Source organism: Pleuronectes platessa, chromosome 4 (genome assembly GCF_947347685.1).
Source record: "Pleuronectes platessa chromosome 4, fPlePla1.1, whole genome shotgun sequence".
Taxonomy (NCBI): Eukaryota; Metazoa; Chordata; class Actinopteri; order Pleuronectiformes; family Pleuronectidae; genus Pleuronectes; species Pleuronectes platessa.
Window position 1 is genome coordinate 14,788,587 of NC_070629.1, and position 21,849 is coordinate 14,810,435.

General features: G+C 43.0%; 1 protein-coding gene across 2 annotated transcripts; it reads left to right on the plus strand.

Annotated features, from left to right (window-relative positions):
- Positions 1-249: 249 nt before the first annotated feature.
- Positions 250-21,400, plus strand: homer1b (homer scaffold protein 1b). 2 transcript variants are annotated; one of them, XM_053420222.1, is made up of 9 exons: positions 250-403; positions 6,134-6,290; positions 8,292-8,423; positions 9,921-10,010; positions 12,552-12,700; positions 17,525-17,681; positions 17,906-18,016; positions 18,105-18,185; positions 18,869-21,400. In XM_053420222.1, exons 1-9 carry the CDS (start codon positions 384-386, stop codon positions 19,058-19,060), a joined length of 1,089 nt encoding a protein of 362 aa, XP_053276197.1. In that variant the 5' UTR covers positions 250-383; the 3' UTR covers positions 19,061-21,400. The 2 variants fall into 2 exon arrangements, with proteins under 2 accessions (XP_053276197.1, XP_053276196.1); XM_053420221.1 differs by lacking the exon at positions 250-403 and having other exon boundaries at positions 5,754-6,290.
- The last annotated feature ends 449 nt before the right edge of the window (positions 21,401-21,849 follow it).

Sequence of the window (21,849 nt, forward strand, 5' to 3'; positions counted from 1 at the left end):
GCAGGGCGCACGTCGAGTCTCCATCGGATCCTTGCGCTGGGTCTCCCACAGCCTCTCTGCTGCTGCTGCTGCTGCTCCTGCTGCTGCTCCATCATCACCAAACGACCCCCAGCACCGGCGAAGAAGAGGCAGAAGAAGAAGCTGAGATTTCCGTGCCATGTGCACAACGACATGTATGTGTGAATTCACGCGGTGACCGGCGGACAGCGGCGAATGGAGCGGCTGTCATCAAATTCCTGAAGACGCACCGATAGAGGGGAGGCTGTCGTGTAGAACAGAGAGAGAGAAGACCTTCATACGCAGCAGCAGCCAATCCGAGACATTCATTTTGTCTTTTCTTATTATTGCCAGTGAGAAGGATCAGTGGTCAAGTGTCGCTCTCCATGTCAACCATAACAATGGGGTAAGTGTGATTGTTATCCCACAAACGCTTGACTGTGAGATCCATTCGCCACCTCATCCTCTCTGTATTCACATCAGCTGCATGCGGCCGCCTAACACCATATGAACTTGGAAACCACAACATGCATAACAATATAATAACGCGGGTGCATATGCGTAAAAAAACAGGCCGCCTTAACACGAGGGCTTGTGGCGGTTTCACATATTTGCCGGGCGTGTGGCTTAGTAATGATCTTGTCATGGCCTTCATGTGCGGCACAGGGAAACAGCCGATTCTGATGTGTATCATGAAGGAACTTGTTTCTCTACCCTCACAATAAGATGAAATCTGATGGGTAAAATAGAAGCCCACCTCAGGATGAAGACAAATGCAGGTGGAGAAGTTCCATCATCAAACTTTTACCGTCCAGATCTGCAGTGAGACACTCCAGGTCACCTGTATAGGAAAGTTCAAATTTGAATTTACAATCTGAATTCATCACTGCTCCATATTTATTTTGCTGCCTTGTAAAACAATAAGAGAATGGATAAAGATGCTTTTTTTTCTAGGCCTCTCTGTCCCACTGTTTACTCCCCACCTACATTATAGACAGTTATGTAATTCTGAAAATAGGCATTTGTAACACCAGCATTCTCCTCCTCAAATATTCTCAAGTAGAGAAACTGTGGTCGGATCTTCTGTAGGATCCTTGTCCTGCTCAATAGGGAAGGTCTGCCAACCATATTGTCAAAAGCAGGTAAATGGCAATATAGCTACAGTGCTGCACAAGGCTCCAGCGACAGAAAGTGGCTTCCTGTCTCTATGGCAGCAGGGTGACCGCTGCCGTACACATCCTCAACAAACAGACACCCATCAGTGAAGTATCTAGCCCGGTGCGCGGCGCTGCTCATTTGCATGTCCCCTAACCCTGAGCTCAGCGGCCCATTCCCCCCACCAAGCCTGCCGTTCATTAACAGCTGTCTCCTGCAGTTCATTGTGATTAATTGCACAGCGGGAGGTTAACAATATGGCACAGGCATGGTGCGATTTCAAGGCATCAGCCGAAACTCCTGCATTAACTATTTACAATACACTGGAGGCCTCTCAGGCGCCCACTCTGCCCTCCTACAATGTGGGCAGCACACATCATTCAGCAATCTCCCACTCAGCCCCAGCTCTCCACTGAGCTCCGCCACACTGGTGACTAACTTACTGTTATGCAACTGACTCAGTGACTCAATTGATCCACAGCGGACTGAAATAGATAGATAGATTCCTTTAATAGTCCCACAGTGGGGAAATTTGAGGGTTTACAACAGCAGCGCAGGTACAGTGCAACAAGAGAAAAAAGAAAGAGCAAAAAAAATAAATAAAATAGTAAGAAACAAAAACAACAACAATGAGCAACAAAAAGTAAATAGTAAATAATATATATATAATATATAAATAAATATAGACTGTGATTCAAAGCACAAGGCTGAAGTGTGAACATGTGCAGGTGCAGGTGAGATTAGAGCGAACATGAAGTGGGTATGTGCAGGCCTGCTGTCTTGCTGCCTGTCTGGCAGGAATGGCACTAACACACAGATCGAGTCATATTTCACACATGGCCTCGTGGCTCAATACCAAACCGCTTACAGGTCTAATGGTAGCGACATGGAGGAGAACATTAGTGTTATGGGATGAGAACAGGAGATGCCTATCAACACTCTCTCTGGTGCGCTCTCACTTCCTCTGGCAAATACAATCAGGGCTCAGACGGATTCAGTTTCTCTCCCTGTCTTTGCTCGAGTGTGTGGGTGTGTGAGAAAGAGAGTGTGAGTGTGGTTTACAGGCACATTTTAGGTCATCCCTGTAGATTGGGGCAACAGGGAGCTTTCTCATTAATTACTCCTCTCTACCTTAAATAAGGTCTACTGGTTGTCAAACCTGTTGCCGTTGAGTTCAAGAAAAAGACAGGAAGGACAATTTCAAGAGAGTGGAGGAGTAGATTTGGAGGTGGCGCGGGAAAGTGAGATCTCCTGAGATGTTTCATTACGCCTCAGTTTCAGCGGCAGCATCTGTAGAAAGAGGGGCAGCGGCATAGTCAAGGGGGACACACTGAAGTAGAAAGTAAAATGTGTGTGTGTGTGTGTGTGTGTGTGTGTGTGTGTGTGTGTGTGTGTGTGTGTGTGTGCGTGTCTAGCTGGATGACTCATAGCCAAGTATTCACATCTGTGCAACAAACCCATGAAACCCAGGAGGTGCTATATACAACACTTGTTGGAACCTCCGGTGTGTAGGTCTGTGTGTGTTTGTTTGTGTGAATGCCCTGTAGGCAGCTGTAGAGACTTGTTCACAGATCAATATCAGTGTTAACATAAGTAGAGTTGAGGTGAGCACCAAAGCTCAACATAGTACAAGTTTTCGTAGATTTGACCTCTTTATCTATACAATTTTACAAAGTCCATTAACATCCCGGACATTTTTTATTTGTTAAAAACTATTCACAATTAGAGCTACTACACCCAGACAAATGTGGACATTGTTTCTGACAAGATATGTGGGAGCAGAACTATCTCAAAGTCTGGGCATATCAAATCACTGGATACCACAAGAAGTATGTGAGAATGTTCTGTGTACTGACCCTTTAATTCACATCACACATCAGCCAGTCTGTCTTTATATCAGTCCACCTGAAGTGACCTTTCCATAAATTACCCCAAGTGTCATTTTAGAAGCTAGAATCAATTCCTTATTGCTTCGCTGATGAACTCAAACTAAAAGCTGTCGACCACAATTATAATAAAACATTAAAGGAGCATTAAAAAAAATATCTCAGTTTTCTTAGAAACAAATAATTTCATGTTATATAAGTAAATAAAAATAGTGGATAGTTTTAAATTGCTTGATGTTAGGATAAGAAAAGAAAATGAAATGTAAAATAATATAACCTTACATTGCGTTATGTTACGTTATGTGTTACGTTACACTTAATACTGTGAAGTCGCAGCAGACCATGAGCCGATGTTGAGGCCCAGGAATGGGATTTGCTACTATATGTTACGTTACATTACGTTTTGTAACTTTATATTATAAGACATTCAATTATATTATTATGTGTGCCGGATGGTGCGCAGTCCCTAAGACCCTTAGCTGTTTGACATTGTACCTTTCTGAGCGTATAGATCTCAGCATAATATAAGAAGCATAACATAACATAAGGTAAAGCAAGGTAGCGTAATGTTAAATTATGTAATGTAAGAGTTACATAGCATAACATTATGTTACCTTACATTACCTTACCTTACCTTTCCTAATCTTACCTTACATTAGACTTTCTAATATGACCAATAGCTGTTTGACATTGTACCTTTCTGAGCGTATAGATCTGAGCAGCACACAGCCACAGTTCATCTAATTGTGTGCACCTCTCAGTTTAGAGCTTCCCACTTCCTTCATCTTCTCCTGTGAGAAGATGGGTGGATTCATCAACGCTCAATCTTCTCCTACATTCATCACCTCCTCCACGTTCCTCCTCCTCATCCCTCCCTCCTTCTCTCACTTCATCACTCTCTCTGATTCTGCCTGCCCTCTCTCTCTTTCTCTCTCTCTGTTTTAACATTCACGTTCCATCACCTGCCCTTGTGTGACGCAGTACACTCTGCATACTTAACACCTCCTCCTCCTCCTCCTCCTCTTTTTCCTCTTCCTCCTCCACACTTTCTCCATTACCTCTCATTTGCTCCCAACTAAAACCACCACTTTTCTTACACTGGTTTCCGGCTTCCATTTCCTCTGTGTCCTCCTCTTAATGCAGCGGGCAGCGATAGTTTTCAAATTCCTACTCTTCACGCCTCCTTCATGCACTGATAGAAGTTAGATAGCTTTGATATCTTCCTCTCTTCTCCCACATGCTAGGGCTAGACATCATTGTTTTATTGTGAGAAGATCAACATGGTCTGAGTTGACCCCTTTTGGATTGCATTGTACTTGCAGAGTCTTGTTGACGTTTCACATTATAAAAACTTGCTTTTAATGAGAAAAATACACACAATACACATTTTATTCAAAATTTGTAAGAAAGCAGCATTCATCATTTCGTTATGGAAGGAGTTCCTTTTATATTGCAGTGTGTTTTGACTGTTCACTTGTAGGAGTAGATATTGCCTATTTGACAATTGATGGTTTTCATTTTAGAACTAAAGTGTTTGGCTCAGGTGTTCGTGTAAAAATCAAAGCACAAAAACGCTGTTGTGTTTGGTGCACACACACACGAGAAGCTCAACATTTTACCACAACTCCATCAAATTATGCAATGAAGAGCGACGCCGGTTGCCAAGCGGCTATTGCACAGATCGTACAGTCAGGCCGTGGTTGTGTGATGTGTGCCGGGAGAGAGTTGAAATGACTCACAGTTCTGCCACTTACGCTGCTGTCGATGATTATGATAATTCACAAACAGCACTCCACAAGCGGCTTTGTGGGACGGCATTAATCATCCCAGATTCACTCTCTGCCTTCCCATACTCCTCAAATTCCAAATCATTCTGTCTCTTCCTGCCTATAACTTCCCTCTTTCTGTCTCTCTCTCTCTCTCCCTGTCTCCATGTTTTTCTTTCTTTCCCAGTCTTGGTTAATCACACTCAGGAGGGGTGCTGCTGCTGAATTTTAATATTAATTTATACAGCAAGCCTTTTGATGTCCCCCATCACCCCCTCAGTGCAGTGTAAGCACTTCTCTATCTCCTGCTCTGCCAGCACTGCCAGCCCAGAATATCTCCCTCTGCACCCCGTGCTTTGAGTGTGTATGTGTGTGTGTGTGTGTGTTTGTGTGTGTGTGTACTGACTGTAGATATTACCCAAGAAGCTCCTACAATACTGGAATATATGAGGGCACAGGAGGAGAAAACCACAGAGGAAGGGATAAATGGACAAAAGAGCGAGGGAGTGAAGGTTACGTGTGAGTGACGGGTGATTGGTTAGTCAATAAAAAAACAAGAAAACGAAGATGACTCTTATACAATCCCCAACAAACACATATCGGGGTGAGTCTAAACTCAGGTTTAAGTATCACACAAAGGTCAATTTGGAAGCAAGTCAACTCGTCTGAACCCGTCATGGAGATTTGATCTTCTTCTCTTCACACATATACTCACATATTTGCATTTATACATATTCATAGGTTCATCGCAAGGATGTTTATGCATTGTGTGTGTGTGTGTGTGTGTGTGTGTGTGTGTGTGTCTGCAAGTGCAGCTCTGTGGGGTGTGTCTGTGGTTGTTAACCATGGCCCACTGTTTATATTTAGCCTTGAACCCTTTCGTTTCCCCCCTGTGCCACCGAGTGTGACCCTCGCTCAGAGCTGCAGGCATTCCCATATCAGAGCAGTGAGAGTCGAAGCTGCCTTACACAGGGCGAAGGACTTTCTGCGGGAGAGCTGCGCGCACTGAGTGTGTAGATTTGAGAGATAATGTGTGAGCGGACGTGTCGATTTAACATGTATGTGTGAACTCTGCTGTAGTTCAAGGGTTCATCCAGCTTGTTGTCCTTGTATACAAGACTATGAGTGGGAGCAGTGGTCCTTTGACAGCCTCTCTTCCCGTGGTGTAACTATGGAGGATTGCGAGTTGGAAATCCGGTTGCCAGGGCGATCTGACTCCCCTTTGGGCCACAGGAGGTCCGATGGCGGCGGCGGTCACGGCGGCGGGTTTGGTGAGACGTTGGTGCTGAGGCACAAAGAGGTTCACCACTTTTTCTTCGCCCCCTTCAGGGAGCAGCCCATCTACAGCACGAGGGCCCACGTCTTCCAGATCGACCCCAACACCAAGAAGAACTGGCTGCCCACCAGCAAGCATGCTGTCACGGTCTCCTACTTCTACGACAGCACACGCAACGTTTATCGCATCATTAGCCTGGACGGCACCAAGGTGAGCAGTTGATTCCATTTTTTTACAGTTCACCTTTCACACACACACACACTTTGTGTTATTTTCAAATTTCCACCAGCTGGCATGGTTTTATTAAGATGTTCCAGATGTTTCTATATAATCACCTCATCACACATCAAAAATCATTCCAGGAGATTTTAGAGAGTGTTAATGGTGTTAATAATTTGCAAACACATCTCAAAAGAGGTCAGTGTTGCAGCCCAAGACAGGACGACTCGTGTTTCATCCTGTGCCTGCGTGCATATACTGTATTTGTGCATGTATGTCCTAATGTCTCAGGTTATTCTTGTTAGAGATCCAGGAAGGATATTTCTGCTGGGCATGGTGTGATGGAAGATTTTATACTGGGACGGACCAGTCACACAAATGCACTCTGCCCGCCAGCTTTGGAGACGGGGGGGGGGGGGGTAAATGAGAGAAACAGATGACAGAGTGAAAAGGATGTGTGGTAGAATGAAAAAAAAACTAAAGAAGGCTGCAAAGTGTGCAGCCAGATAAGAGTTCATCTTAATAGTTTCACTTTACAGCCATAATATTGTAACTATCCAAGGTAGACTTACCCCAGGCTACGGGAAACAATGTTCTATGAACCTGTAGAAGCCAGGAGTACATATGATATCTATTGTATGTCTTATTCACGATGTTAAGGAAAAGTAGTGCACTACCCACAATCCTCGGGTGTAATAGTGACGCCTCTGATTGAGGGAGCTCGCTGTTACCATGGTAATGTTTATTGCATCATTTAAAATCGTGTTGGCTACGCAACGCCCGGATCGCTCAGTCTTTTGCAACACAGCATTAACAAGGTTAAATTCAAGAGGAAGTGTTTGGAGAGGGATCATTTGCAATGGTACATGGGACACGTAGTTCCTTCTTTGTTTTCCAATGTTTAGTTTTGCTCCGAATCAAATGATTTATGATCACGCTGCATGTAGTAGCTGTTCGACCTGTTTTATATAAGGATTTTCTGAAACGCCAATGAAGAAAATGAATGACAAATTTACATCTGGAACCAGAACCGTTGCGCTCAATAGACACTTGATCCCTGAATTCCACACATACTCTCTGACTGCTACTCTGCTCAAAGTCATTGTCGCGTATTGATGCCAGCCAGAATATCAGCCATTACACAACACTGCTAATTGATTAGCCATTCATTTGTTCTCTACTTGTGTTACCTAACAAAGGGAGTTCACTTATGTGAAAGGGTTTTTGTTTATGGAAATTAAAGGATCTCAATACCCGGCGACTTTTCCACAACCTCATCTTTTGCAATGAGGAAATCGAGAACCAGACGTGAATATATACTTTCCATCATTACTTGATTTAATTGTTTATGTGCCGATAACAGATTGGTGATCTATTTAGTATTTGCCCGAGCCGGAAGTTTTACTTTTTCTATGTCAGCCATTTCCTTTTCCAGTTTCGGAGTTGCTGGTAGAGTTACCAGCCACTCTACCCTCTATGTGTATCTCTTTAAAGTTTGTTGTGTCGTAATGATGCTGCATCACCGACTCTGCAACTCAAGGCTTTCAAAGTCACACTCAGCCGCCCTCTGTTCCCTTCACAAACATGGATGTTATTGTGTTGGTGGGCGTGAGCCTGACGTAGACCAGAAGCTATATAATTACTGTTCTCTCAGGCCTCCCCCTCCAAACATGCATAGAAGCACAACACTCACAGTGCTATTTGTTACAGTCTATAAAACCACAGACAATTTTGTAAAATTCTCAACGCAATTACCCAGAAGCCCCTGGTGATGAATTCAGAGACCTTGCTTTGTCTAAGATTTAGTGCAAATTCAAAATGATCCAGTTAGCAATATTTCTTCTTAAATAACCGAGCAGAGAGTTATCATCAACTTTTTTCAAATAAAGAAGTTAGTTATCGATTAATTGTCGCACACACACACATACATGTGTGCACTGCAATAATACAGTTAACAGAATACATGTTAAGTGGCTTGTCTCTGTCTTGCAGGCAATAATCAACAGCACCATCAGTCCCAACATGACGTTCACAAAGACCTCACAGAAGTTTGGCCAGTGGGCGGACAGTCGGGCAAACACCGTCTACGGCCTGGGATTCTCCACTGAGCATCATCTAGCCAAGGTGCCACATGCACACACACACACATACACACACACACACACACACACACACACACACACACACACACACACACACACACACACACACACCTCTAAGCATTAATCATGGTTGCTTCTCTTTTCTGCTTCTCCCTGACTCCGAGAGGAAGACGTGTTAACTTTTATTTTACTGTAGTTGCTATAGTTTCTGTCAAAGTATAGAATCTGCGTGGCAGTTTGCCGTAATGGTTTTTTTTCCATGTGTGCATGTGTGTGTTTATGAAAGTATTAATATATGTGTTTGTGTGTGTGTGTGTGTGTGTGTGTGTGTGTGTGTGTGTGTGTGTGTGTGTGTGTGTGTGTGTGTGTGTGTGTGTGTGTCTGTGTGTTTTTTCTGAGTAGGTGTTGGATTCTCTCCTCTGCAGTATGATTAAGCTCTGTCGTGAACTGAGGAGGCTCACAGCATCCCCACACATTTCACACACACACACAAACACACACCCATACACACTTAAAAACAGATTTCATATTATACACTGGACATGAAGGGTGGAGCCAGTGATGCTTCAGATTTAAAGGGACAATCCACCAATTTTACATATTGGTTCATACTGGTTCAGTCCTTTAATGAGAATTGTCTCGTGATCTTGTGCATTATATATATATATTATCTTGTGTTTATAAACAAACTGTATAAGTGCCTGGTAATCATATTTAAAGTTTAAATTGAAGCTTGCATCATCGTCACACTCCTGAAACACTTACACTGAGAACTACTGGGTTTATTTCCCTGTACCAGACCTATTATATTGCACTGAAGTGAAATGATATTGAGTTACTGATTGCAGCTCACAGCATGGCAGACACAGGACTGGCTCCATTAGAGCTGTCAAATCTCCTCACCACTCAACTCTCTTCATCTGTATGTACTGGATAACTCTCTAAAACTGTGGGAGTGTATAGTTGGCGACGAACCACACCCTGAAGGGACATCAGGGATGTTTATATTTGCCCAAAGCCCCTCAGCTGAGCTCACCTTACCTCTCCAAGCTCACTGGACGTATCTTTGCACCCGACAAAAATAACCCCACAGATCAACTTCAGCCACCGGCCACTTTACTCATTAAAGGAAACTATACGAGGAAACGGCAGAGTGGCACAGTCTGCTTTGTTCATGTGTGTGTGTGTGTGTGTGTGTGGGTGTATATGTCTCTGATAGAGAGGTTACTAACGGTGACCTAGTTAGCTCACATTTCTGCTTGGGCATTATGGGTAGGGGCCATCTTTTCGAAGTTCAACTGTGGGTCGTTATTGGCAACAGATTCTCTCCGTCCTTTGCCTAGCCACACAGTTGACCTATTACACACTGATCTGCATGTGTGTGTGTGTGTGTGTGTGTGTGTGTGTGTGTGTGTGTGTGTGTGTGTGTGTGTGTGTGTGTGTGAACATATGGCTTTACTGAACAGATTAAACCTCATTTGAATTAAAGTCCATACTGATATCTGTCCTCTGTGACCAGTTTGCAGAGAAGTTTGCGGAGTATAAAGAAGCGGCGCGGCTCGCTAAAGAGAAGAGTCAAGAGAAGGACATGGCCACGTCTCCTTCTCAGGTACGTTCACTACACAATACCCTAACCCCGTTGGTTGTAGTTGTGGGTTACTTCCCCTATTTCATACCGTACTGTGAGAATAAGCCATCTCCCTATGAAAATATATGTAAATTATCTTAATCTACTCCACAGCCATTGATACCCACCTTCTTAATATGACAATCATGCAAAGTTAACTGAAGTAATTACCCGGATCTGCCTGTTTATCCGGTTCCATTCCAAAATTAAATGAATTTTTCCTTCCCCCCTGTCCCATGGAAATCTGTTTTTGTGTAATCTTGCTTACAAACGAACCGATATACAAACCAACCAATGAACAAATTAACTGTAGAGAAAACATATCTTCCTTGGTGGATGTAACAAAGCTGTCTGTGAGCTCACCATAGTTCGGAGAACATAATTAGCTGTATGTTTGCTGTTTGTTTCTGTAGGGTAGCTAATAATGAAGTGTTTTAGGGCATGTAGATGTGTCTGAGAGGAAATTAGCTTGTTTCAGAGGAGAATCCCAAGAGAAATCTCTTCTTTAATTTAAAGGCTGCTAACAGGCTTCGTGTCCTCCTCTGTTCATTATCGAGGCAACAGGAGCCACCCCCCACCGCGCTGCGGCCTATTACTTGTGCTATCAATGCGGCGGCCCACGTGGGCTGAAATGCTACAGTACCTTTGTGCTTCCCCATGGGAGGATGTTTTTTAATGAAGCCAAGTGGACAGCTTTGCTCTCGTCGGGGGTCGAAGGCTGCACGTGTGCACGCTGGCCAGCGCAGCTCGCATGGGGCTGGAAGAGGAGGGACTGGCGTTGCATTGTGCAGCCTCCCTGCTATAAGCCTGCAGCAGAGCACTGAAGCTGTCTGCTCTGTTTCACCACTGAAAGTCAATGTTTCACCCACATGCCTGCTGGCTCTTTCTAATCTCCCCATCTTATCTTTCTCTTCTCTAAAAAAAGAGACGAAAGAGAGGAATTGTTCCGATGAAACGAGACGAGAAAACACGAAGCTTAATTCTATATGCTGGTCCCAGTGGGCCAGACCCCAGAGGAAAATGTGTCCGGAAAAGACATTAAATGGTATATTAATGAAGGTTGAGTGCAAAATGTAGCGCCCGCCATAATCTTTCTCTTATCTCGCACTTCCTGCTTGTCCATTAGAGTCGTAGAGGCAGTGTCATTGTGCTGCTGCATTATGCCTGGGCCCAGAGTTGTAACAGCTTTGTTTTATGTACGCGCAGCAGCTAAATGATTTGTCTCTCGTATAATTCTGTGCTTGTATGGGATATAAAGATAAGCATTAATCTGCAATTTCCCACTGTCATAGTAAGCTATTTAACGGCCTATAGGCATGTGGAACCACAGCTGTAAGAGCTCTATCACTGTGTGAGACACACACACAGAAGATTATTTATGTATGAGATTCTTATTTTTATCTTGTCGCCATAATTATTATACATTTTGTATTATTACCTGTGAGTTAATCATAATTTATTGTGTAATTGTAGGTAAAGTCCCTCGGTGATAATTCTGAGCAAGAACAGCTTTGATTAATGTCTCAAACGGAGGATTTTAGTGTTTCTCTATTTCATTTTGTGTTTTAATCATTTTAAAATAAACTAAAATCTCAATTAATTATGAAAAACAATCCACAAGTGAATCACTAGTTAAAATCTGTGTCACTCCAGACAATAGCGCCGGTCATTATTCATACTAACTACAACACTGTTCTTATTCTGTGTAAAAACAAATGACTGTTCCTGATTTGGTAAATGCTCCATTTCCTGTTCGCCTGATGCTGTTGCTCTGGATCAGAAACCAGACTCGACTGAGAAGAATCTAATGTAGCAGATTTAGAAGCTTTCGTGAACTGACTGGAGGTTTAATGATCACTTTTTCACACATATATCTATTTACTGAAGTTGCCAACGTGACTCCTAAATTGTTGAGCTTTTAAAATATCTATATCTTTAAAAATTTTCTTTCGAAGGTTTTATAAATACAAACATTGCAGATATGTGCTCCACACAAAAAAAAGATAATATGACATTATACTTAAATAAAGCAGTAGAACATACATATATCATGTCAAAAAATAAAATATGACCTAAATTTACAAAAGCTAAAACCGTTTTTTATTGCTCAATAAAAAATCATTGCAGATTTCCCTAGTTTTATTTTCTATACGTTTCAGAGTCTTCATATTTTCTTTGAAACGACATGGAAATCCCTTGAAATTTGAGGAAAAGAATCCCTATGTTTTAAATGAAATCAAAGTTATGGTTCTCATCTTTAAAATGTGCAATAAATTGTACTACTATGATTGAATTCACACAATGTATAATATTTCAATCGAGTCCAAATTATACTTGAATGGATGCTATGGTAAAAAGTGTATCATAGATTCTGGTTTAACGTTGAAGAATTTGTACATAGATTAGTTGGATATATATTTTGTAAATGGATTTCACATTTGAATCCTGTCTTGTGTAAATCTGAATAGTGATACAAGGATTAGGATTTTTCAAATTTCAAAAACACCTCTGTGTCACGTGCAGGAGTCTCCGGCTGGTGAGCTCTCGTCACCTTTGACCCCACTGACCCCGCCCATGGAAACCATCAACGGCACGGATGACATCTGCGACTCGACTCCCAACTCAGACAGTCGCCCAGAGCCGTCACAGAACGCACTGGCCTTCACACACAGGTACATCCCACAGCATGGTGCCGTGGTCCCAGTTCCGTGTTGTCATGGTGATTACAATAGAAATGTTACAGCATTTGCTGTCAAATATCACCCCCACCACACACTTTTAGAATAGAAGATATAATAGATATATAATAGTTTCTCTCAGTTTTTCCATATGTGTGAGGTACAGAGGGGCACACCTCTCACGTTGCCTGGACGTGTGTGTGTGTGTGTGTGTGTGTCTGTGTGTGTGTGTGTGTGTGGGTGTGTGTGTGTGTGTGTGTGTGTGTGTGTGTGTGTGTGTGTGTGTGTGTGTGTGTGTGTGTGTGTGTGTGTGTGTGTGTGTGTGTGTGTGTGTGTGTGTGTGTGCGTGTGTGTGTGTGTTTGTTGCATGTCAGCATGGTTGTGGACTCCCTCTATTCACCGCTGCTCTCTCGTGTTTTTCCTCTCCAGGGGGCAGTTTAAGACTTGTCGGGTCTGCTCTTTCTGATAGGGATGTCATTACAAGTCCTAACAACTTCCACATCACAACTTCACAAAGCATATGACAATAATAATATGACATAACATAGACAAATATGTTCAGCCGCAAACGTTCCACGAAAAAAACAAAAGCCTGGTCGCAGGTCAGTGAGTGGGAGAGTTATGCAAAACCTGCAGCTCTGCCTGGTTTTTCTAGATGATAGAAGCTCCGCTGAGGAGGGATATGGGCGCAATGACATTACAGGACTATTTCTTGTGACACTCACAATGCGTCACTTCTCATGGACCAGCAAGACATGAAACTAAGTGTTTCTCAGGAAGGAGGAATAATTTGTTGAATCTGAGCCGGCTTTTAAACTCACTTATTTGTCATGTTTGCCAACTGCAATGCAACGATATCTTATAAAATTGTGAATTCAAAACTTTTGACTTTTATGATGTTTTATGCATTATAGAGTATGTGACCTCTATATGCATGCGGCACTACTGTTGTATACATTCCTTGTGTCTATGTGTCCTGTTTGCACAATGAATCTGGAAATGGATGATTCCTGTAACTTGTGACTGTCAATACTGGAACTTCACATACAGTAAATAACAATAATAATAATAATAATAAACTTGATTATTTTCATTTATATAGAACTTTTTAAAGGTGCTTCACAAACAGAAGAACAGAAACATTACATACACTAAATTATGTAAGATAAGGGGGTCAAAGTGCAATGTAAATTTTTTTATCTGTGCATAATGGATTTCTGAAGAGGTGTGGCTGTGAGGTTCATCACTGAAAAAGGTCAATGATGCGTTTATGTAATACTTATATAACACACTGTGGATAGTGGGTGGCAGAGAAAGACCAAGACAGACAGACACCAGACACACAGTGTGCGTGTGTGTGTGCGTGTGTGGGTGTGTATGTGTGTGTGTCACTAGATGTTTAGGAATCTTATGTACAGACTTTATACAAAGCCCCTGTCTTTCGCTTGTTCTTCCCCTTTCCAGTTTCTGACTCACATTGCTCACAGCATACCCACACATTACACATCACACACACACACACACACACACACACACACACACACACACTGTAGGGCCTGGACATTAAGTTTGAGTCGTTTCAGTAAATTAGGTGATGTTTTTTCTCAGGAAAGGGAATGTTTTATCTCCTGTCTCTTGTAGTTGACTGTAAACCTATTTTCAAATTTTACAAATCTTCTTTTGTAAAATCTTTGTAACTTGTGCCACTTTGATCATTTCTCTTTACTGCGGTTCTTAATAATTAAAGATATCAATCAATCGCTTAATGTATTATCTTTCTTATTTGGCTAACTCTTGGTGTTTGAGTGGAGAACCTTCCCATCTTCAATATTTAAAGATCATTTTAGAGACCCATAGAGATTGACTGAAGTGCAAATGCCTAGAAATCCCCACCGCTACATCACAAACTCTGTGAGGCTACAGAGATCTGTGCAGAGAGAGCAGGCTGTAGAGAGGACACCCACTGCCTGCTGCAGCCTTGCTGCTGATATGTCTATTAATGCTGCATGCGTGGGAGAGGGTCGACTCTCGGCATTTGCAATGGCAAGTATGGATGTTACAAGCAAACCTCAGTCTCACATTTTTTGAGAGACATATGCAACGACCATCCAGATATTTTATCATTTCTGCTTTTACTATGGTTTCATCATCTTCTAACTGTATTTGGTGACTTTTTGTTTAACAGTATGTAAGCATGTTGGTTGATGGCCAGAAGAAAAGAATAAAACATTTTGTAGTATATTTTTTTTGTGTTTATTTGTACACATCTTCAGACACACATGTAGAAATGCCCCTGAAAACAGAAATCAGGTGTTTTTTCTCTACATGACGGTCTCAGTTTGTCTCTCTGTCATGTGTTTGGAATTAGCTGAGGACTTATCCCCATAACGTGTACTAAACGCTGCTGTGTGGGCAGGTATGAGTGGGTGCAGAGGGCAGAGGAGGAGAGAGAGCTGTATGCAGGGCTGTGAGAGGGGATTGTGTATCGCAGGATGTGGGCGTGTTTGGCAGGTCTGCAGTGCACTCGTTTTGAATCGTTGTCAGAATGTGATAAGACCTTTAGTTGGGGCTGGCTTGGCTGCGTGTGAATGGTCTTCTAGTGGTGGAGGATGTAGGCATCTGTTGGCGGATTCGCTCTGGGCTTGTGTGAACGGGGATGATGCCGATGTCATGCGTCAGGATGCCGCCTGCATCCTCCATTCCTCCGGTGCTGCCATGGCAACTGCTCTGCCTCCCTGCCTCTTGAAGGGCTCCATGATGAGAAAGAACCTCCCTGATAGCGCGCGGTGGTCAGCAACACGGTAGAGACACGGAAAACTGTAGAAAATCTTTTGTGTCATACAAGTTGATGCTCTGTGTGTTTGTTTGAATTTTATTGAGCCTGGGAGGAGAAGTATCTTTGTCATTGTGAAAAAGTAAAAGACACTTAAAAAACTGTTGATGTTTTATTCATTGAATGTGAATTAGCAGGGTGTACAGTATATACAGCATTAGAATAAAATAAAACAAATTTAAAAAAGACAGAAGTTACATTAATCAGATACAAACAGCTGAAAACACATAACTTTTGTAATCTTCTGCATTTTATTTGAAACTTTTGGTTTTTACAGTCTGAGACTTTAAAGTTTTGAATTCATTTTATTCAAGCATGGTGCAAAAAGTGTTAAATAATTTCATCCCGGTACAAACAAGAACTTATTTCTCCCTAAGTTCAACATCGCATGCTTTGCTCCCAAATGGCTATAAATTGAACAAATTAGATCATAAACAGCAACTGAAAATAATCCATAGCTAATAAATCCTCATGATAAATGATTGTTGTCTCAATTATCACATCATCTTTACAAGAGAAGTTCAGCGACACAGCAGCAGCTAACTTACCCTCCACGTCTCACACACCCTCTGCTCTGCTCACCCAGTATCGTGTTCGTGCCGTCCTGAAACCTCTCAGCAAGCCTCATTTAATGGAGACGAACGCCAGTGTCAAAACTTCTTGAACTCTTTCCTCTCCTCTAATTCTCCCTCCGTCGCTCTCACTTGTTTTCTCCGTCCGTCTCGATCTGCACATCTTGACGTCTCTCCTGCTCTCCTGCTCTCTGAGCTGCTGTGTGGGGTTTATACATTGGCGGGGTTGCATGCCTTGGTGACAGCATCCCTCCATGTGTGTACATGTGTGAGTGTGTGTGCATGTGTAGGATGAAGTGTCGTTTCCCTCCCATGCGTCACACACGCAGACACACTTGCACTCACAGAGGGGGTGGCTGTTGTGTAAGAGCTGAAGGCGCCGTGGGAGTCCTGAGTGAATTAGATCTGGGCTTTCTCTCTTTTACACTCCACAGAGTGGGTGTTATGGCATAGTGGAGAATGGCTGCAGTGTTTGAGCGTATACATGTGTAGGTTCCATGAGGGGGCAGAACAAAAGTGAAAACACTCTTCTGGGTCAAACACATAAACTCATCACTCCTTGAACGAGCTCAGCTTGTTTTTTGTGTTTTCCTGTGGACGTGTTTGCACCACTGTGAGGGATTACTGTGAGGCATGTGGGAGTAGGAGCTCTTTTTCAAAGGTACTTGACTCCATGTCAGTACTCGACAACATGTAGATCTCTGAGTAATACACTTGCCCAGGTCAGACATTATGTGAGAGTCAGAGCGGGCTTTATATAAAGCTAAATCAATGCCTGCAATGCTCAGATCTAACAGGGGAGATGCACAGTGGAAGCATTTCTCCTTCATACATACATATATCAAATTTTACACTTCAACACAGATTTTTTCCCCCCTCCAGCCTTTTTTCCCGCACACATGCCACACATCCATCTGGAAATTCAATCACTTCTTCCTTATCTCTCATCTAATTTCCCCATCTGAGAGTAGCTGGACCAGATTAGGCTCCAGCCAGTCTGAGGATATAATCTCAGATTACAACTCATGTGGCAGACGGCTGCTTTCACAGCTTCCGTCCGGGAAGTGCCACCCTCCTGTCTGAGTGCCCGCTGCAGCCTCCGTCAACTTTCAGTGTTGGAGGATGGATGGACGGAAGGATGGACATATTACTGAATGGTTCAAGACTGTTAACACAAAGCGTTTGTCTGGATGGATGGATGGATGGATGGATACTTACAAATGAGAGTAGTTCAAATACAATATTTGTGTGAGGTCTTGTTAAAAATGTACCTTCACAGTCACCACTTGATGTTGTCAATTCAGATCAGACATCACAAATGTACACATTTACACAGTTTACATTCGACATGAAACTATTATACTTATTTTATGCTACTGTTGTGGTAACCTGACATCTCTCTGTGTTCTGCAGCCCCGCCATGACTAAACATTGGGAGGCTGAGCTGGATGCCCTAAAGGGGAATAATGCCAAACTAACGGCAGCGCTGCTGGAGTCCACAGCCAACGTCAAACAGTGGAAACAACAACTGGCCGCCTACCAGGAGGAGGCTGAGAGACTACACAAACGGGTGAGGGAAGGGGCGCGGGAGTGCCTGCTTGCTTTCATGTGTGATACTTTTCTTTTCAAAGCAAACAGGAGGGATCGTTTGGAAAAGATTGTGTGAAGTCTAGATGAGAGGATGGGAGTCATGAAAGAAAGAGGAGAAATGGGTGTAAGCAAGAGGGGGAGTAAAAAGAGTTCCTCTGGAAATTAAAGATGCGTCACTTCACAATGTCCATTTCCTCCTTTTAGGTGACGGAGCTCGAGTGCCAGAGCAGCCAAAGCCCAGCGATCAAATCCCAGAAGACTGAACTCAACCAAACCATAGAGGAACTGGAGAATACGCTAAGGGATAAAGAAGAGGTGTGTGTGTGTAGGTTTTCGTTTGTTTGTGTGTGTGTGTGTGTATGTGCATGTTTCACATCCTTATCATCTATTTACTGTCATACAGGAAATGGAAAAGTTAAAAGAAGAATTGGAAAACATGAATGACCTGATGGAGCAGAAAGACACCCTTACCCAGAAACTTGAGGTGAGTGAAATGAAACTAAAGATGGGACCACATTTGTCAAAAAATAATTTGATTTCAGTAATTACAATAACCTTTATTTGGTGGTATGAATCTGCCCTAGGACTTAAATGCCATTTCACATTGCACATGAGGAAAGCTTAAGGTGGGGAGAGCACACCTCCCTACCCTGACATGAGCATTTCGTGGAAAGTGAAGCAGGGAGAGCGGCAGCTAAAAGAACAGAGGAGGCATCAATAACAAAAAATGACATTGATTAGGTCAGATTCAGTATACAAAGGAGGTGCTGGAGTGGAGGTGGGTTGAGAAGTGGCTTGCAGAGAAGCAGAGTGCATAACATGAGCTGTGCCAATTGAAAACATAGGAGGAGATCATGGCATAGAGATCTGCTGCTGTCAGTTGACATAACGGCCTGCCATAGTGGCTGAGCTTTTTCCTGTATGTGGGACTTCTTTAGACTTGGCGGGGACAATTGCTCATGTGACTCTGTTAGCATAGGTATATTGTTCCACCTTCTGGTTTCCTTGATGCATCACGTCTACATTAAACTCTTCTGCATAAGACATCAGCTGCTGCCTGAGTTCTCCTTTCACCAGCCTCCAGAAAACCTCCATCACAGTAGGTAGGCCTCACATTACCCACCTAATAACATAAATATCTCATAGCCACTGCCTCTGTTTCTCCAGGAAACCGATCTGCGCAGTCGGGTGCTGGAGGAGCAGCTGGCGGGTGCAGAGCAGCGGCTGGAGGAGAACCAGGAGGAGCAGGAGAATTTCAGAAAGAGCCTGCGGACGCTGCTGGAGATGCTGGACGGCAAGATCTTTGAGCTGACGGAGCTCAGAGACACCTTGGCCCGGCTCATAGAGGAGGCCAGCTAGAGACAGGGCTGCCCGATCTACACAGACAGAGCCATATGATAATTGACACCCCAAACTCAACTGCATCAATCCCACCGCACCATGCCCCAATTCTCCTACACCCGACACACACTAAGACTGAGACCCTGCACTGCCCTGATTCTGATTTTGCTCATAAAAGGGCAGCTAACTCCCGGTTTTTAACCTTGCAGGCACCGAGCTCCAACCAACCACAGGCACTCCTGTCGTTCAAGACCATACAGGGACTACCTCATCTTGGCCTTCTGATTGGCTGGTGTAGGCGTAACCTTGGTTGAATTTATCCTTTCGGTGAGATGCCAGCCCCCCCCCACACAAACACACACACAATCACACACATATACATGCACACCAACTCACTCTCACTAAGAGTTAACTTGAGAACTGTGCCTCAGTGCCATCTGCTGTTTGTCTGGGAGAGCTGCACCACAGATTGCAGCATGACAACATCTCTCTCTTATACACATGCACACACGCACACACACACACACACACACACAAACAGACACACACCATCGCTAAACTGCCCCCCCACAAGGGGAATGTTGAAAGTCATGTGGAAATAATTGCCGTTAACACTCTGCGAGAACTGCGCCAAAGCTGCCAAATCCCCCCGAAAATATTGTCCTCTAACTAGCAGATGCTTTGATCCAAAGTGACTTACTGTACAGAGAAGTGCTGAACACAGAGAGTCCCACGTTTGAGCTCGGGCTGCCAGCGGAGTTTCACTGGAAACAGAATTAAAGGATGGCTCTGTGTACCAGCCTGGACACACAAGGCTCTCTCAGAAACAGAGCTTGCTTTATGCTTCTTGAGTGGAAATGAAAGACTGCTATGTATCCACGGCCTATTTCAAAAGAAAAACCCAACATGATGGATAGTGTTCAATCTTCCAGAGGCATCGCTCGTGCCACACAGAAATTTGAATGGGCACGCGCCCTTTGCTAGATTTGATGTGAGAATTCCTGTATCCAGACTGCTTCCACCATCTCAGACAAGTGACCTATCTTCCTGCCAAGCTCAGTGTGGTGTGTGTTTCTGAACAAGGCCTGACCTTACAACATAACGTGTGCCTTCAAAGCGCACGCAAGTGGACACGTGTTTGTATATAATTTGTGTGTGTGTGTTTTGTGTAGTGAGAGGAAGACCCTGTTCTTTTGTTTTGTTTTTGGACATCAAGGCCGTACACACACACACACACTGAGCAATACCAAACAGGCTCTATAAGACACCTCTATCTCATTCTATCAGGTACTCTACTCAGTGGACTCATGCAGATAAAGGTCAAATGCAGCTCAGTTGATCGCCCCCAAGTCCGACAGAAAGTGTACAACCGTTGACCGCGAACCTGTGTGGCAGCCCTGTCGAAGTAGAGCGTCGTGAAGGGCTTACAGAGCGTCATCGACATGTTCGTAAATCTCCACCCTGAAGCAGGCTACAGATATTCACTCCTCACCGGGTGAACACTAAGAACTGTACGCAGTTTCTATTTGTTTTGTTTTATACATAGAATATAACACTGATGATATAATTATAGAACTATATAGGACAACTTTCTACTCATGATGGCATTGTAAATGAATGGACGAATCACACAAATGCAGTAACACCCTGCCGCGGCTTATTGTTGTGTATTAACCAATGGAAAAGTATCGCATAGTATAGTAGAGTAACCCTCCTCAATATATGTTTAAAATGGCATAGCAACACAATGTAAACGCAGTGTTAAATGTTCTGTAAAAAAAATATCCACATATAAAGCGGCTCCAGTAAGAGTAAAATCCAAAACTGCATCTTTAAAAAAAAAATCACGAGAAATTCTATAACGCTATATGCTCATGTGAAATGCTGCTCATCCTGCCTTTCAACTGAGCACCCTGTTTACACTGTGTTATTACACTATTATAACTCCACTATATACCCAGAGATTGAATCATTAAGTCCTATAGCACAGCAGAACTCTATACGTAAAGCATTAGTGTAGTTAGTGACACAGCAGGTTAATACACTGGAATAAGACCCATGTAAAGGGAGATGTTACCTAGTTTTTTTTTCTCTTCCTGGTTGAACTTTGACAGTCAAATGTCAGAGATGGAAAACCTTACTATTAATGCTGTTGTTAAATGAATGCCTTTGTACAGTAGTGGATAAGAAGCTTTTCATTCTCCTGTTTTGTAACTTATGGTATTTAAATGTAGGTATTATGATTATGATTATGATTATTATGATTATTGTATTTAGAGGTATGAAAAGACTGGCAATATTTTTGACTATTTAAAGTAATTTTGAACTCATGATATTAAAGAGGTACCTCAGGCTGAAGATGTTCGTAGATTGGTGAGACTTGTGTGTATGCAGGTGAAAGGATTTTACTGTTTATTTTTATTTATTTTTATCTTATTCAATGGCATGGTCTTTCAGTTTGAAAGCAGGAATAATTGATTACCTATTCAGATATTGTGATGCTTTAGCTCAAGACCCGAACTCAAGTAGCCCCTGCATTTGGTTTCATTTGCGCTCAAACTGCATTGGCACTCAGATCTTTGGTAGCTCAGGTCTTGGATTCTTTATTCTGCACAACAAGTCTGTCAAAATTCCCCAACCAATAGAACGGGAGTGCATGAACCCGGTTAGGTAACTGCCTGTACGGTTCTCTCTCGAAATAAAAGTTTTTTTTGAATTTTGACAGATTTGTTTCACAAAACAGGCCGAGAACAAAGGAGCAGAGACGCAGCAAGTGTGAGGAAAAGAGCTGCAGCTGGAGCACAGGA